This window comes from Corapipo altera, unplaced genomic scaffold (genome assembly GCF_003945725.1).
Source record: "Corapipo altera isolate COAL_440 unplaced genomic scaffold, ASM394572v1 23, whole genome shotgun sequence".
Lineage (NCBI taxonomy): Eukaryota > Metazoa > Chordata > Aves > Passeriformes > Pipridae > Corapipo > Corapipo altera.
The window spans coordinates 15998743-16014283 of NW_020884878.1; the positions used below are offsets into that span (position 1 = coordinate 15998743).

A 15541-nucleotide genomic window follows, 5' to 3' on the forward strand; every position below is an offset into this window, starting at 1 on the left:
TTTTAATGTAGACTAAGCTTCAGTGGCTGTGTGAGGAGGTAAAGGAGAGAGAAAGTAAGGAAAAAAAGCTGCGATGCTACTTACTGCAAAGCCGAGAACAACTCCAGCACTTTACACAGATGAAGGAGACTGAACATCAGTCTCTCTTTAAGCAGATAAAAAACCAAGAAAAACTTTTGGAAGAAGTTCACAGAGAAAAAAGAGGTATGTTGCTAGTTCCGTTTTTCATTTTTGTTAATAAAAGGGAGAAAGAATTTAAAAATTGTAATTCCTATGGCACATTCGGATATATTTAATCAATTAGTTATTGAAAACTGTAATTTGATAATCTGCTAGTGGTAGCTAAGAAAAAAGTTAGGGGTTTTTGTTTTCCCTTGCTGACAAAAAAAGGCAAATATAATCAACTATGTTTCAACCCAGTACAATGGCTCAATAACACAAGAATTCGCATCATGCACAGTGGTTATAAAAATTATTTTTCAACTGTACCATCTGAGACATTCCATGACCTGGGCAAAGAGGAATATACAAGAGTCTGAGGCAGTGTGAATTAGATTGCTGTTTACATAGCTCCCTGTGTCATGGTACAATCCTTGATTGTATTCTATTACCTCAGCTTCCAAAGGAAGGTGTTACCTCTCAGGTTTTCTTCTTGTGTTTTCTTTAAAAGGCTTGTTCTGGCCTTTATTCAGGGCTCCATACTGATATGATGGGACAGAATAAGTACTCTCTTTAATAATTTTGGTGGTTGTCATTTTATGTTGACTCTCAGATGAGAGAAAACTTTTAGTAAGCGTAGTTGTAGCTTCTAGTAGCTGACTTATTATTGAAAATGTTTTATGAAATGTAACGAAAATAAAACAGCTGCCTGATTTGGACTGGAACAGAGTTAATTCTCTTCCTAGTAGCTGGAGCATGCAGTGTTTTGGATTTAGTACTAGAATAATGTTGTTAGCACACTGATGGTTTAGTTGTTGCACCCTAAGTCAAGGACTTTCCAGTTTCCCATGCTCTACCAGCAAGCAGGTTCACAAGCACCTGGGAGGGAGCATGGCCAGGACAGCTGACCCAAACTGGCCAAAGGGATATTCCGTACTATAGAACATCATTCCCAGTATATAAACTCAGGAGAGTTGTCCAGGAGGAGCCAATCACTGCTGACGAATGGGCTGGGCATCACTCAGCAGTGAGCAATGGTATAGCGCATCACTTGGAGGGTTTCTGGTTTTATTTCTAGCTTTTGTTGTCTCCCTTTTCATTACAATTGTATTATTTTTATTTTATTTTGTTTTATTATTTTATTTTTATTAGGTTTTTATTTATTATTTTATTTTATTTCAATTCTTAAACTGTTCTTACCTCATCCTGGGGGTTTTAGCTTCTTTCTTATCCTCTTCCGTATCCCACCAAGTGTATGTGTGTGTGAGCAGTTGGCTGCATGGTACTTAGTTGCCATCTGGGGTTAAACCACCACTACAACAGCAGTAACAAATAAAAACATTCTTGTAAATATTTTATAGAACAATGCAGGTTATTTGTTTTAAAAGAATAAGAAAATTCTGTCAAGATTTTCTTCCTCTGATTACAAAAAAATTAGAAAGAGAACGTTTTGATCTTTCAAGCTTGAATGTTTCTACTATTATCCTTCATTTGTTTAAAAAGATGACACCCAAACCCTTATATGACATTAATAGTACTTTAGTGTTCTTATATTGGAATAATTATCTGCTAAGATGATATCCCTGAGGACTTATTTGCTTTTTTTAATAAATAAAACAAACCTTATTTAGTTCTCAATTCTGTTGAACCTTATTTGGTTTAGGCTTTGTGGAACAATTCACAGCCTGCATTTAAATTTCAGCCTATGAAGTTATCAACTGAAAAGAGTGGTAAGAAGTAATATTATTCACTGAACACAATAAATAGTATGTAGTCTCATACCTTCTATTTATAAGGACCATGCCTTTTTCCCCTACAAGTATGCTCAGTTCCATTTGTTACTTCACATACTACAACTTTTGCAATTTTAAGTTCTACTCTGTCTACTTCTAGAGGTGGATGCTGGTTAAAAGTAGATAATAAAAAGGAAATAAGTTGCATAGTTGTTAAAGTTAAATTCAACCCAATAGAGGATGAGAAATGGGACTTTAAAAAGGAGGACAGGTTGCCAACAATGCAGGCCAGTGTTAGGTTTAAAGCCTGGCATCAGGGTACACGCACATGCTAAGGATCCAGAGCCACATGGGTACGAAGATAGCAACAGAGGAAGATAGAGAACTTTGACTGCTGCTGGTGGATTTTCCCAAAATATCCTCCTTGCTTATCATTCAAATCAGTGAAAGTCTGTATTTGATCCTGGGAGCACCTATTGGTCTTAGAGATTTAGATTTACTTCACTTGCTTTTCCAAGGAAATCTTGTTATATATTGACATGTGTAGAAGGTAGACAGAATGTGGTATATACTGGTGAGACATGGAGTCTGCACAGTTGTTTTGTTTCAGGATAATATACTGCTACTTCAGAATAGCAGTACTATCATGGATAGTCAACAAAGAAATGTTTTGCAAAACAAGACATGATGTATTTGGCAAGCCCATATCTGTTCTTTTTTTTATAAAGCAATGTTAGTAAGGCTGTAGTGATGTAAGAAGAGCAAGTGCATTTCTCTCATATACAGACCTTACACTGATTTAATTTAATTTGGAGATATAATATTCTGCAAATACTGTTTTACATAAAGCCCCAGGTGATGCAAGACATATTTTGTACTAGTTATCAGTGTCTACTGAGGTAATACTCTGTAATCACACTTTAATTGTTACATATTTAGAATTTCTCTGATGTAGATTATACTGCTAAGTAAGGCTTAAGAAGGTAACAATACTAGTCCTCAGATATGACAGAATAATGTTACATGTTTTTGTTACGAGCACAAATCTATACAGGGAAAGTCAGTTGTGTTTTGTTTATACATTAAGTTTATCATTCATGCATTTGTCATTGTGTATTGTCTTAGATTTGAGGATACAAAAATCAAATATTGGAAGACTTACATTTTAACTGGTTTTACTGATGGTGTCATCTCTGTGAATCATACGGGTACCTGCTAGTTTTATCACTTTTGATGAAAATAAGTACAAAGATTTTGATAAGTGATCTCTGAAGCAAGATGTCAATTTATTTTAATTTTCTTTTTCTGCTAGGCTCCATAAGGATTATTTATTACATAACTGCTGTGGAAAATGTAGACTCTAAAGAGCCTGTTATATTAAAGTTGATTCAAAATGTAGGTAAAACATTACTTTGACAAAACCTAATCTATCAAATTATATTCCCTTTTTTTCTATTTTATAGTCAGTAAGTACAGTTTTTGTTTGAGCCAGGAATACTAAAGTAGAAAGTGTAAAAATTTAAAATACAGAAACAGTGTAGTATATTGAGTGCAAATATACTGACAATGAACAGTTTCTGTTGCTTACACTCATGCAAAGTATGAAATTGGAAACCAGTGAAAATCAAAACATTATAAAATCTTTCTATTATGATGTATTATGTTTAATTTAGTAGTAAAGTACATGTGCTGTTCTGAAGATACCTTTAAGACTGCTTCTGCCTTTCAGCTTTGTTTGTTTCTTTCCCATTCATTTTCTTTTTCCCATATATTGCATCGTTTTGCTCCTGTATGACAACACAGTCCTTTCTGTGGCAACAAGAAACATCACAAGGTATTTTCAGGTCATCTCTTATTGAACAGTGAATGGGAACATCAAGTAGAAAAACCTCTTAAGCATGCATACATACAAGAAGTAATCTGAAGGATTTCAAAGAAACTCTCCATAATACTTGGTTTTCATGGTGAACTTCAAAATGCATAAAGTTGAAATATTATTACTATTAAAATAATTGATTTCTTCTTAATAGTGCTCTTGCCCTTTAAGTAATGTTTGGTTTTTTTAATGTGATGGGGGAAGGAGGAGGGAGGACTTCTAAGTTATTTTAAACTTTGCCAAAATGAACCTGCGTTCAGAGTCTTAGAAGAATGGAAATAAGCCCAAATAATTTGGAAATCTTACCCTGTGGGGTTTTTTTTTGTACTAGAAAACTGGAAAGATCAGTCTGGACATGGATTGCTGTAATTATCCAGTATTTTTCTGCAACTGTTTTCTTTTGCCATTATCTTTTTATGCACTCATAAAAATATGGCTGCCATTGTGAAAAAGAGAAGGTAAGAGATGGGATCAAACTGTAGCTAAGCTGTTTTAAGACTTCCTTTGATTTCTTTTTTCTTTCTGAACCACATGCTCTAGATGTTTATCTGAAACTTATGTATGATTTATAATTTGGAAAGCATGATGTGTCCTTTAAACATTAAGTTGCTGAGTTTGTGGTACTCACTAACAGTAAGAGACTAAATTTATTAGGTTTACCTCTTGGTTTACCTGTACATACTGGAAACTAAATCAATATTAACAAAAGTAACCTGGGAGATGGGGATTTAGTGTATATTAAATAGTTAGAATTTATTATTTAATCTTTTCTTCCTTTTGTGAATTAATGACTTTCTTCTTTAAACCAAGCTAATAAGAGCTGATGTTCTATGAACTACTGGGGTTTTAGGTTTTTTACAGGTGTTGAAATGATGGCATAGGACTGTTTATAATCACAGTTATAACTTAACAATGGTTTAACATTACATAATAAAGAGAATCTTGTAATCAACTGAACAACTTTATCAGGACTGCTTGAAATTAGTATGAAAAGTGTTGTCATGATTTCAGGTTATGTAGTGTTTCTATACCAAATTGATATCACTGATTTACAGGTATTGAAAAAAAATACCCAACCAAAACAACAAACATCCCAACACAGGCACTTTCACTTGTCTTGAATTTAATACTTTCCTGAAAAGTATATAACAGAAACATACTCTTTGTCACTCAGTCTTCTTTAGGTAGAAATAACATCCCCAAGGAACTCTTTAGTATCTGATAAGATGCCTGTTTAATTAAATAAGGTGCTGTTTTATATGAAATGAAACTGAACCAAGGGCTCTGTTGTCCTCTCATCTACTGCCATAGTCAAAGTCATATTAGTCAAAAATACAGATGAATCAAGTTGGAAATTTGAACAGAAATAAAAAAAAAATTACTGCCCAAGATTTTAATATACCAAAGCTCTTGAAATTAAAAAAGTATTTGAAATCTTGAAATCTTGAAATATTGCTATATTATAGATTCAGTATCTTTCTAAATTAGAGCTTGTGTAATGGTTTTGTCAGGCTCTATTAGAATATGTTTTTCAGTGTTGTTTATTGCTGTGTTAACAGCTTTTATATCCTTTATATTCAGCTGATATGCTATTTAAAACCCTTTTTTTCCTAAAGTGAATGCTAATGACATTGCCCATTTGGAGAACAGAAGTTTAAGTCCTATATCAATACTAAAAAAATTCTCATTTTAAGAAGAGCTTCGGTCATCACTAATACCAATTCTTAATGTTGGCTGTACACAAGAAAATAATTTTGATTACTGAATATACTTTAAAAGTGAATCCTTGAAAAAAGAAAAACTGACTGGTTTTATTTTTACTATATAAAGATTAAATTAAATGTGATATTTAATCTCCTAACATATTTTTCCTTCTACTGGTTAAAATATGACAAATTTCTAGATTGACTATTTACTCTGATCAGCATGTTCAAGGTAACAACTGTCTGTAACTGAAATTATCTTTTGTTTCCTTCTTGGTTTTGGTTTAACAAAATGGGAACTGTGATTGATACTGTTAAATGCTTTACATATTTTGTAATTAAAAGGCAAAATCCTTAAAAATGTTTTAAAGTCATATAAGACAATCAAATTAACTGTATAGTTCATACAGTACCAGTGATTAGAAAAATAAGATACAAAGTGTTTTTATGAATTTAACAAATTCTTCTCTGTAATTTATTAAAAATGCACTTGTAACAATGGACACATATATTTGAATCTTCTTTATTGTGGGCAGAGAGAGTCACAGTATTTTTCTTGTCTGCCTCTATTATGTCTTTAGGATAAGGTCACGCAAGATTTGCATTCTTCTGCCTACTTTGAAGGACTCCAGTTGCAGGTTATCAGGTTATTAGGCACTGTAACTAAACATTGTTGCTGTAAAGAATTATTTTCTTGCTGAAACAGATACAGTATCTGAGTCATAGAGACAACATGCTAGCTCCTGGTTATGTAAAAAAAATTATTTATAAAAAGAACTAAGGATAAAGCTTGGTCCCCTATTCTTCAGTCTAATTTCTTAATTCTACACCACCTTTCTAGTCTGAAAATTATTTTTTAAAATACAAATGTTCATATTGCAGTACTTATTTTCCAGTATTTGATCAGCACCTTTGTGCAATATTATATACTGCCAGTATGTTAATCTCTGTTTAATGGAAAATATTTAAATGTAAAATTTATCACCTTAATTCTTGTTTCAAAATTCCAACATTTTAAGCAAGATTTTGTTGTGGATTTTTTATTTGTTTTAGTATATCTGGTAAATTGAGATACCCACCACTAGAGAAAGAAACAAATTGCAAAACCAAGAAAACATTCATTGAAATATATATGTATTTCATGCATGTGTACATACGACATCAATAAATGTTGTACATACTTCAACTGCCCGGACAGACATTTTGTCTTCCTCATTTTAATTACAATTGATGACTTGGCCATGAAACATTACTTTCTTGATTAGTTTGAAGCTCTAGGAGTGGCATTTTCTGCAAAGAATGTTTGAATGTTATCTGTATGGAAAAATGCTTCCATTTGCAAAGTCAAATGACCAGACAGGATGCCATTTCTTGCAAGTACAATAACAAGATTGTCCTACCAAGGAATAACTCAAAACCTAACTACAGCTGAGAAAATTAGAAATAAGCATTGCTATTATGGCTTTCTTCATAATTACCAGCTTAGTTTCTTGCATCTTCCTCTAAAGTGGGTGTGGTAGATGGGGTATTTTATAACTGCTAGTTGCATTATGTTTGGTTTCAATGAACCATACTAACCTCTGTGTGTATGTGCTTTGTTGAAGTAAATGTTTTCTTAGAAGCTGTTTGGGTCTTAGTGATACATAGGGCCATGTAGTAGAATTAAGCTTTCTTACAGCATTTATCAATGAGAGAATCTGTGGAGCTATAACTCTTTTGTGTGCTTTACTCCTCTGATTTATTAAAATGTCCGAGCTGCTAAAAGATCCCCTGTTTTTCTGAGATTGGAAGGGAAACTTAATTTCAAGACCAGTATCTTTGAACTTCCTATGTTCTCTGCTCTCCTATTCCACGAACGTTGAAAATGGATTGTTTAGCTCTGATCTTCAAACAACCCAATTAAGAAATGCACTTATAAGTTCCAAAGAATTACTCATCTCAAATAACAAGTAACCTTGGCTAGAAAAGCTTTCTGTTTTGCCTCCTTTGGTTTGCCCAGCTTCAATTCAAATGAGTTGTACTAGCTGCTGCAAAAACCTTGATACCCTTAGACTGTTCCTTAGCTAATAGGTCCAAGATCAGTTCTCTGTATATTTCCATTAAGATATGCAGCTGCCTTTCAGATGTAGCCAAAAGGAAATTTGCTGCTATGCATAAATATGGTTGGGATGATAAACATCAAAAAAAGAAAAGCCTAGGATATTAAGAGAGAGAACTCGCTGAAGAAAGTGGCATTCAATTTCCTGTTTTGTCATTTATATATGCCATAACATAATTTTTATGTAGCTGCTATGCCCATAAACATATCGACACAATTTTCTAAAACAAGAAATGACAAATTATCTTATCAAGCTTGCACTTGGTAAATGAAAACAAATTAAGTTTCAATTTCTTTCTGTGTACTCCTGGAAAATTTTATTCATTATCAGAAAGGAAATGTTTCTCCATTCAGGAGAGAATTGTCACAATTATATATTATATGCAGTGACAAGACAGAATGTTCAACTGTATTTTCTGTTTAAAATGTCAACTATTTTAAGACCTCACTTTTCGGAACATTTCTCACTATATTTTTCTTTATATAGTGATGATTTTTTTGTTGTTGTTTATCTTTCCAGGTTATTCAGTAGGGTTTCTAATCAAAACTGTGGGAGAAAAAGCCATTGTTTAGTTATCTTGCATAGTTCTGCTACAGACAGAGGTGTGATGACAGGTCACACATACAAATTCTAAATAATCATGAGTTAGTGGGTCAAATTGCAGTTTCCCATTCACAGAGGCATTTAATATCACTAAATTCATTCTTCTGTTTCTCTCACTACCCTCTTTTGTACTTTCCCCTTCCCTTGTTCCATGTCTGCCCTTCTTTGGACCCCTCTAATCATATTTGACTCGATATTAACCACATAGGACTGTCTGGTTTCTGCCATTATGCTCTGATCTTGTTGTAATGAACTGAGACCCTCGTGGAGGTCCAGGTTTGTCCATTTTGTCAAACCAGGACAAAGTAAGCAAGAGCAATGCACAAGTGGAGTCAGGGAGCAAAGAGACCTCCGTGCTTTTTGGAAAATGCAATCTGCAAATGCCATCTCTGATGTAATCTGACCACATCTGGTGGAACTGGAACTTTTAGTGCTGGCACCATGTCAGTTGGGGTTGCAGTGGCTTCTGTGGGACATGAAGTAGGAGTAATTACATAGTCATTAGTACCCAAATTAGCTTATTTGAAGCTATCTCCTTTAAGTAAAGAACTTTTTGACTGTTAGACTTAAAGTTTGCTGGCTCCTCAGCAAATTTGTAAAGTAAAATTTAAAGTGTTTATTCACTAGCATCATTCATTAGATTTTCTAAAAAAAGTCTGTTCTCAAGATTTATTCCTAATAGGAACATTTTTGCCTCCTTTCCAGCACTGGTTGGCAATGTTACTGCTGCATAAGTAATCAACACCTATATACTGGATAACTGTTTCATCTTGAAGTAGAATCAAGTAATTTTTGAAACATCGTCATTTAAGGCCTTCTAAGCATTAATAATCATCACACAATGCTTAGTGGCAGAAATTCAGCATGTCACTGTGACTTGTGTTTTGTTTGAGTTTCTAGAATATTAAAATAGTTTCTAAATTGAGTAAATCTCAATTATTTCCTCAATTATCTTTATTTTTAGGGTTTTAAATCTTATTTTTTTCCTTGTAAGAAACTACGTAGTTATAACTGAAAAGAGACTTCTGTGATTGTAGTCAAATCATGCTAGGCTCATGATAGTCTGAAAGAAGAGTTGGAGTCTTTTTATAGATATTTCAGTAAATAGTAACCAAAAGAAAAGCATTACAACGTACTCCAGATCAAGTGTTTCTGTTCAAATAGCATGTGTATATGTGTTAATGAACTCTCTTTGCCATATGCATCTTTGATAATAAGCAAGATGAACTTTGAAACTGCTTTCCCTGGTACTGAAATTAGAATAATATTTTATTGCTACATTTAATGGTACTAAAAATGAGGAAAGTTCGTATTGCACTTAAAAAAATTTCTGTTTTTTTACCTGCAAGTAGAAGGCATAACCCAGAAGCTACAATGACTAGAAGGATTTCACTGTTTTGATTGTTTGAGGTTTGGATTTTGTGTTGAACATGTTAACGTTTATTTACAGGGTATTGTTCCCTAGCTCATGTAAGAGGAAGGCATAGACAGTAAAAATGGTGGGTTTTCCTGCTATATTCTATCAAGTGTTTTATCCCTAACTTGAGCATGTTAAATGAAAAAAAACAATAAAAAAATTGACATTTGAACCTTCTGGTTTGTTTGATCACTGGCATCTTTATTAAGATGGCCATGATGATTGTTGTTACAACTTTACACAGAACACAAAGAATGTTACAAGTGAGATTGTTTCAAGGCTCTAAATATTGAGCACTAGTCTCCAAACTTTATTGATTGCATGCCCCATCAGTAAAACATTTTTGAGCACACCCCCTTAATATATGTATATTTATTTATTGAAAATATACACACACAAATATAAAACTTGATAATACATAAATATAGACACTTTTGTAAGTGCAGCCCTACTGAGCTAGAAAACCATTATTCTGTGCCTTGATCACGTTTTCATAATGGAACCGTCTTTGATTCAGAATGAGATGTTTTTGTTTTATCACTTCAAGGTTAGTCTTCTGATTTGTCCATGTCACTAACTGTGAGGCTGCACTAGTGCAGAGCAGAGCAGGACAATCCCTTCCCTCAACCAGCTGGCGATGCTTTTCCTGATGCCCCCCAGGACACAGTTGGCCCTCCTGGCTGCCAGGCCACTGCTGACTCATATTCAACTTGCCATCGACCAGGACCCCAATGTCCCTTTCCATGGTACCATGGTCATCCTTGCCCTTCTTGAAATCTGGGACAATGTTAGCCAGCTTTCACTCATCTGGGACCTCCTCAGATTCCCAAGACCATTTAAAAATGGTATTCTTTTGAGTTTGGAGCTCTTTGTACATGTGGAAGAGAAAACTATTAATTTAGATACATATAAGCAGCTGTTTCAGTCTTGGTGGTCATGAGTACTGCATTGATTGCAGTGATGGAAACTGAATTAAAATCTTTAAAGATAGTGGAATATGCTCAATGTGAATATAAGTGTAATAATTTGCTAATGGACTAGAAAGCTCTAATCGGTATTAAAATCCCTTGAGACATATAGGTTTGGGTTCTTTTTTTTAAATCTTGCTTGGGGTTGCATAAATGCATTCTGAAATGCTCATAATTTATTGGCCTTGTTTTACTCTAACAAAAATTAAGGTTCTAAGAAATACCTATTTCTGTAGAGCTCTTGAAAATAGAAATGCCCTTAATGGTTTGCATGCATGGCAAGTACTGTTTCAATTAAAATAGTTTGAAGCACGTACCAGTACTGTTTTACATCTCTGTTATTTTAGTCCCAGGGTGATTTCTGGTGTCTGGCCTGATAGTACAAGGGTCCAACCTCATTGAAACATCTTTTAGTATTGAATGTTTTTGAACTGTGACAGTTGCCATTCATCACAATGTAACACAGGTACAGGGCAAAATTGCGGTTGTTCTACCTCTATTAGCCATTAATATATCCATTCTGAAACACTTTGTTTAAACTGGTTGAGTTAGAAACATCTTGATTCACCCTCCAAAACAGGACCTTCGTGTCAGATTCATTGTGTGAAGGGACAAACTTGTAAGTGGTATAATATGTGATTAAACTTGGCTGTGTACGTGTGTGCAAGATAAGTAATTTCTATCTGAGAGAAACTGGTTTATTCAGCTGCTTGAAAATTCCTTCATACTGGATTGAAACCTGCCTGACTGCCTTGTGCATCTCCCGGAATGCTGCAGTATCTGTTCAGTAGCTTTGTGGGAAACATCCAAATGATGACTGAAACCCATGGGATGTGTATTGGAAGTGAAAATGATAGGAAATACTTGACATTTAAAAAAATTATGATTTTGAAACAAAACAAATTTAAAGATAATATGATCAGAGTGTCTAACAAAATTATTTCTCAGGGATTTACTATACACTTATGTAACTTAAAACCTCAGTATCTAGGGTTACAAAGTTTGGGAAATCCAAAGTAGTTTTAATGTATAACTGAAAATCCTGACTTGTGTTTTGGAGAAGAACTGTTTTTAGCTTGATGATGCAAAAAGTGTGTTGACAATTTTCTCCAAACTGCCATTTTTTTCCTAAAAATAACCTGGATTTCTTGCTTTAATGCCACATAGCAGCAGTATTTTCTGTGCTATGTGAATTGTTTTATATTTTCCTGCATGATCTGCAACTGCTTCAGGAGGTGAGAGTCTTGAATCAGATCTACATGCAGCCTGCAGATATCGGGGTAGTGTACAGCATATTATCTATGTAAGCAAAACTGAATTGAAGTGCTAATGTCAACTTCAGAGTACTCTGAATCATGTTGTAGCATTTTTCACTGTATGAGTAGATATTTGTGACTATAAGAACTGATTCTGTGTACAGTTCTGTATTTGTGCTTTTCAGTCCGGTCATTCAACAGCCATATAAATTACCATAGCCAAATGTGCCATCATCAACATTAGTTAATGTTGCCAGAACAATGTGAACATAAAAATGTGGTATTGATCCAATTTGTAGACTTTTCTGTGGCACATCAGTGTTCTCTGAGAACGTGAAGCAGAATGTTGTCTATCATTATCTTCAGTTGCTTAAAATGGGAGGTCATGCAGTGTTTGAAATCAAGAAGTTGCTGCTCCAGGTAGAATAAAGTCCATGTCCTGTTTCCCACTCTTGTTACACCCAGCACAGATGTAAAGAAGTTGAACATTCCAGTTCATGAGGGAGTTTAACCATTCTAGTTAGTTATTGGCACATTAATGGATCAGCTAGAAAAAATAAGATAGTACTATTGTATTTTCCTGATTCCAATCAACAAATATCTGCTCCTAAATCTATTTTTTGATACTTTTCACCAGCAATAAAAATTACAACTGGGGTATGTGTGTGTGGAAAAAAGTCTGTCTGAATAGCTGCATACCCTTTTTTTCCTCACTTATCTGAATGTTATGATGGAATATAAAATCTTCATCTCCAGGTTAATATTTGCAGTATTTTGCCACATACTGTGTTGGTCCAGTGTCAGGCAAACTGCAAATGATAATGATTCTTTCAGAATGTTTTAAATTTGTATTTTTCCTGGAAGTTTGATCCATTAAATCTAAGCCACTGTAGTATAACTTGAAAGACACTTAGTTGGTGTTCACTGATACATAGCTTAATGAGATATAATCTTTACATCTGGATCTGGAATTTAACCACTGTAAATAAATTGTTTTTGTAAAACTGCACAAGAGTATGATCCCCAATTTTGCAGGCAATATCCTGAACTTGCTGGTGATTTTGAGTGGTATTAAACATGTAAAACATTTGATTTTTTAATAGCTTTAGCTTATAGTTCATATTTAGTTAGCTTCATATTTAGTTAGAAATAAAAAAAGGGAATATCTTTATTTCTACATCTCATTTCTCTTGTTATCTTTTTCCATGTATTATTCATCTTTTGGGAAGAGCCATCAATGCCTTAATAATGCTTTTTCATCAATGCTCATTCTTCTAGACAATTTATAAATTTATGTGTTCTGTCTCCCATGAGAATAAGGATATATTGCTTAGAAAAAAACCAACAAGAATCCTATGGCTACATTAGGCCTTGAAAGATGATGATAGCAGGATTGTTTTAGCGACCAATGCCTCTATGCAACCTCCTTTAGGAAAAAAGTTATAATTAGAGAAACTCAGAGGCTGTTCATAGCCTCCACTAGGGCTAGTGACCATCTTTAGTCTGTTGCAGACACAATGCATTCTCTGTCTCAAATTTATTGCAACATTATTTTCTGGCACTGATGACATAAAACATGCTTGCACAAGAAATTAAATATGGGAAGTGTTTTTATAATTTTAAAACAAATCAACAGAGCTTTTCAGATCAAGTAAGTGAAGTTGTTCTGTCATTATAAATAACAGTGTCCAAAAGAATGATATAATATGCTGTATTTTTATGGGACTTTTTGTATAGCTTTTTAATATATATTGCTTTAATATTTATTTTTTTGCTTTAGGTTTGGAGAAATCATGCTATTATTTTAGATGGAGTACTAAATGGAAGCATCAGTTTAAATGCAGAACTTGATTATATTTAAATGGTGACTGTACAGTAGGTGTATGTTTTGTCAGTTAAGTAACACTACTTCAATACTTACCTGCCCTTCTGGAGACAGAGTTTTTTGAAGCATCCTGCAGGACAACCAATTTAGGCAGTGCTATAATTAAGTAAATGGATTCTAGATAACCCTGATGTCAGACGCAAAACTTTCAGATCTAGAGACTGTTTTCAACACAAAATTGTCACATTAACTAATGTTGATGATGGCACATTTGACTATGGTAATTTATATGGCAGTTGAATGACCGGACTGAAAAGCATACCAAAGAATAGTCTAGAAAAACATAAGTTTACCAAAACAAAGTGAAAATCAACAATTTTATTAATTTTAAGAAAGGATTTGAAAAAAAATGCGTGGAATCTAGGAAAAAAGAACAGCAAGTCAATCTCTGCTTGTGAAAGAATTAACTAAATTTTTTTACATGTTATCTACGTTGCTTTTAAAGGACTGGTGTCTGGAAACAAGTATCAAATAATCTGCATGCAGTCAGAAATGAATAATGAACTATGAGAAAAGAGTTAACAGATTGGGGTGCTCACAGTGAGGCTTCATAATGAGAGAAAGAGAAAAAGTAGATTAATTTGTCTCATTTCCTTTATATCTCTAATGTCAGTGGAATATTTTGTCATTTGTATTGTATATCATTGAAGCTTCTTTATGACTGAACTATGCAAGTATTGGTAATCTTTATTTCTTAAGGAAGTAAACACAGGTACTTTCAGTTAGCTGTTCTGTACTTGGATCCTGAGGGACTTGACAGTCAGAATTCAGTCCTGTGAGGTTGTCCAGACAGTTTCATAATCTCATAACTCTCCTAATTGCTAACAAACTGGAACTTATCTGAATTCAGAGTCAGTCTCTGGGTTAGATAAAGCAATGCTCTTCACGTACAAAGCTTATGAGCAAACTTCTGATAGTTGAAAGATTAATAAGCCTGCAGCATGTTTTTTTGTTTTTCCTGTTCTTCATAAAGTTATAACTTCAAGGTTTCCCAGAATTCTAAACATGTTGCAATTTATCAAAAACATGATTTTAATCATAAAAATATGTGCATAAAATAAAGTAGAAAAGCAACTCGTGACATATCCTGCAGAACTCAAACAAAATTAATTTATAATGTGAAGTGTTACATGTGTGCATGTATGTGCCAATGTCTGTAATTGTCACACTAGTGGCAATACAAGGTATTAGGATTTTATGGTGTAAAAACTATAAAAAACTTTTCTACTATTTTGTCACAGTGAACTGTTTCCCTTATCAAAACTATTCCATTTTAGTAAGAAAAGGTAATTATTGTCATAACAGTCAAAATTGTCTGCAGTAACATACAGTAACTTTTCATATATAATTGCATAGCTTTGATGATCTGCTTTAATCAATTTTCAGAGTGAATCTCTGATTTTTTTCATTCAATTCTAAAAATACACCTGAAGATTGATTTAAGTTTCTTTGTGAATTTAAATGGTGTTTTTTTCCTCCAGTCAGGCTGTCTTCTTTGTGTCCTTGTGGCTATCTTCAGCCACCTCAACAGCCCGTGCCTGGAAACAGTCATATCACTGATACGTTTAGTCTAATAGTTTATTCCGCTGAAAAGGAGTGTTGTGAAGGGTGTAAAATAAAAACCTCAATGACTATTTTACACAGTACTTTTTCTATCAGGCCATGAGACAAGAAGTTGAATTTACAACTTTTTTTCATTTTGCAGAGTTACTAGAGAAGACACACAGAAGAGAGGAAGAAATGGGAGCTCTCCAGGTATATTTTCTGCTCAATTAACTAGCTACCTCTTTGTTCACCCTTAAAATTACCAAATTGTATTACAGCATTACGATTTTCTGAACT

The 15541-nt window shown here is 33.7% G+C and overlaps 1 protein-coding gene across 6 annotated transcripts in view; it reads left to right on the forward strand.

Annotated features, from left to right (window-relative positions):
• The window catches only part of CEP128 (centrosomal protein 128), a 174991-nt gene that overhangs the window by 52726 nt on the left and 106724 nt on the right, over nucleotides 1–15541 (forward strand). For 5 of the 6 annotated variants that reach the window (XM_027637627.1, XM_027637629.1, XM_027637630.1 and 2 more), the window contains 2 exons: nucleotides 12–204; nucleotides 15405–15454. In XM_027637627.1, coding sequence (XP_027493428.1) covers nucleotides 12–204; nucleotides 15405–15454 — 243 coding nt within the window. Of the gene's footprint in view, nucleotides 1–11; nucleotides 205–3017; nucleotides 3101–3204; nucleotides 3239–15404; nucleotides 15455–15541 lie in introns of those variants that run through there. The other variant, XM_027637631.1, reaches the window with a different exon arrangement.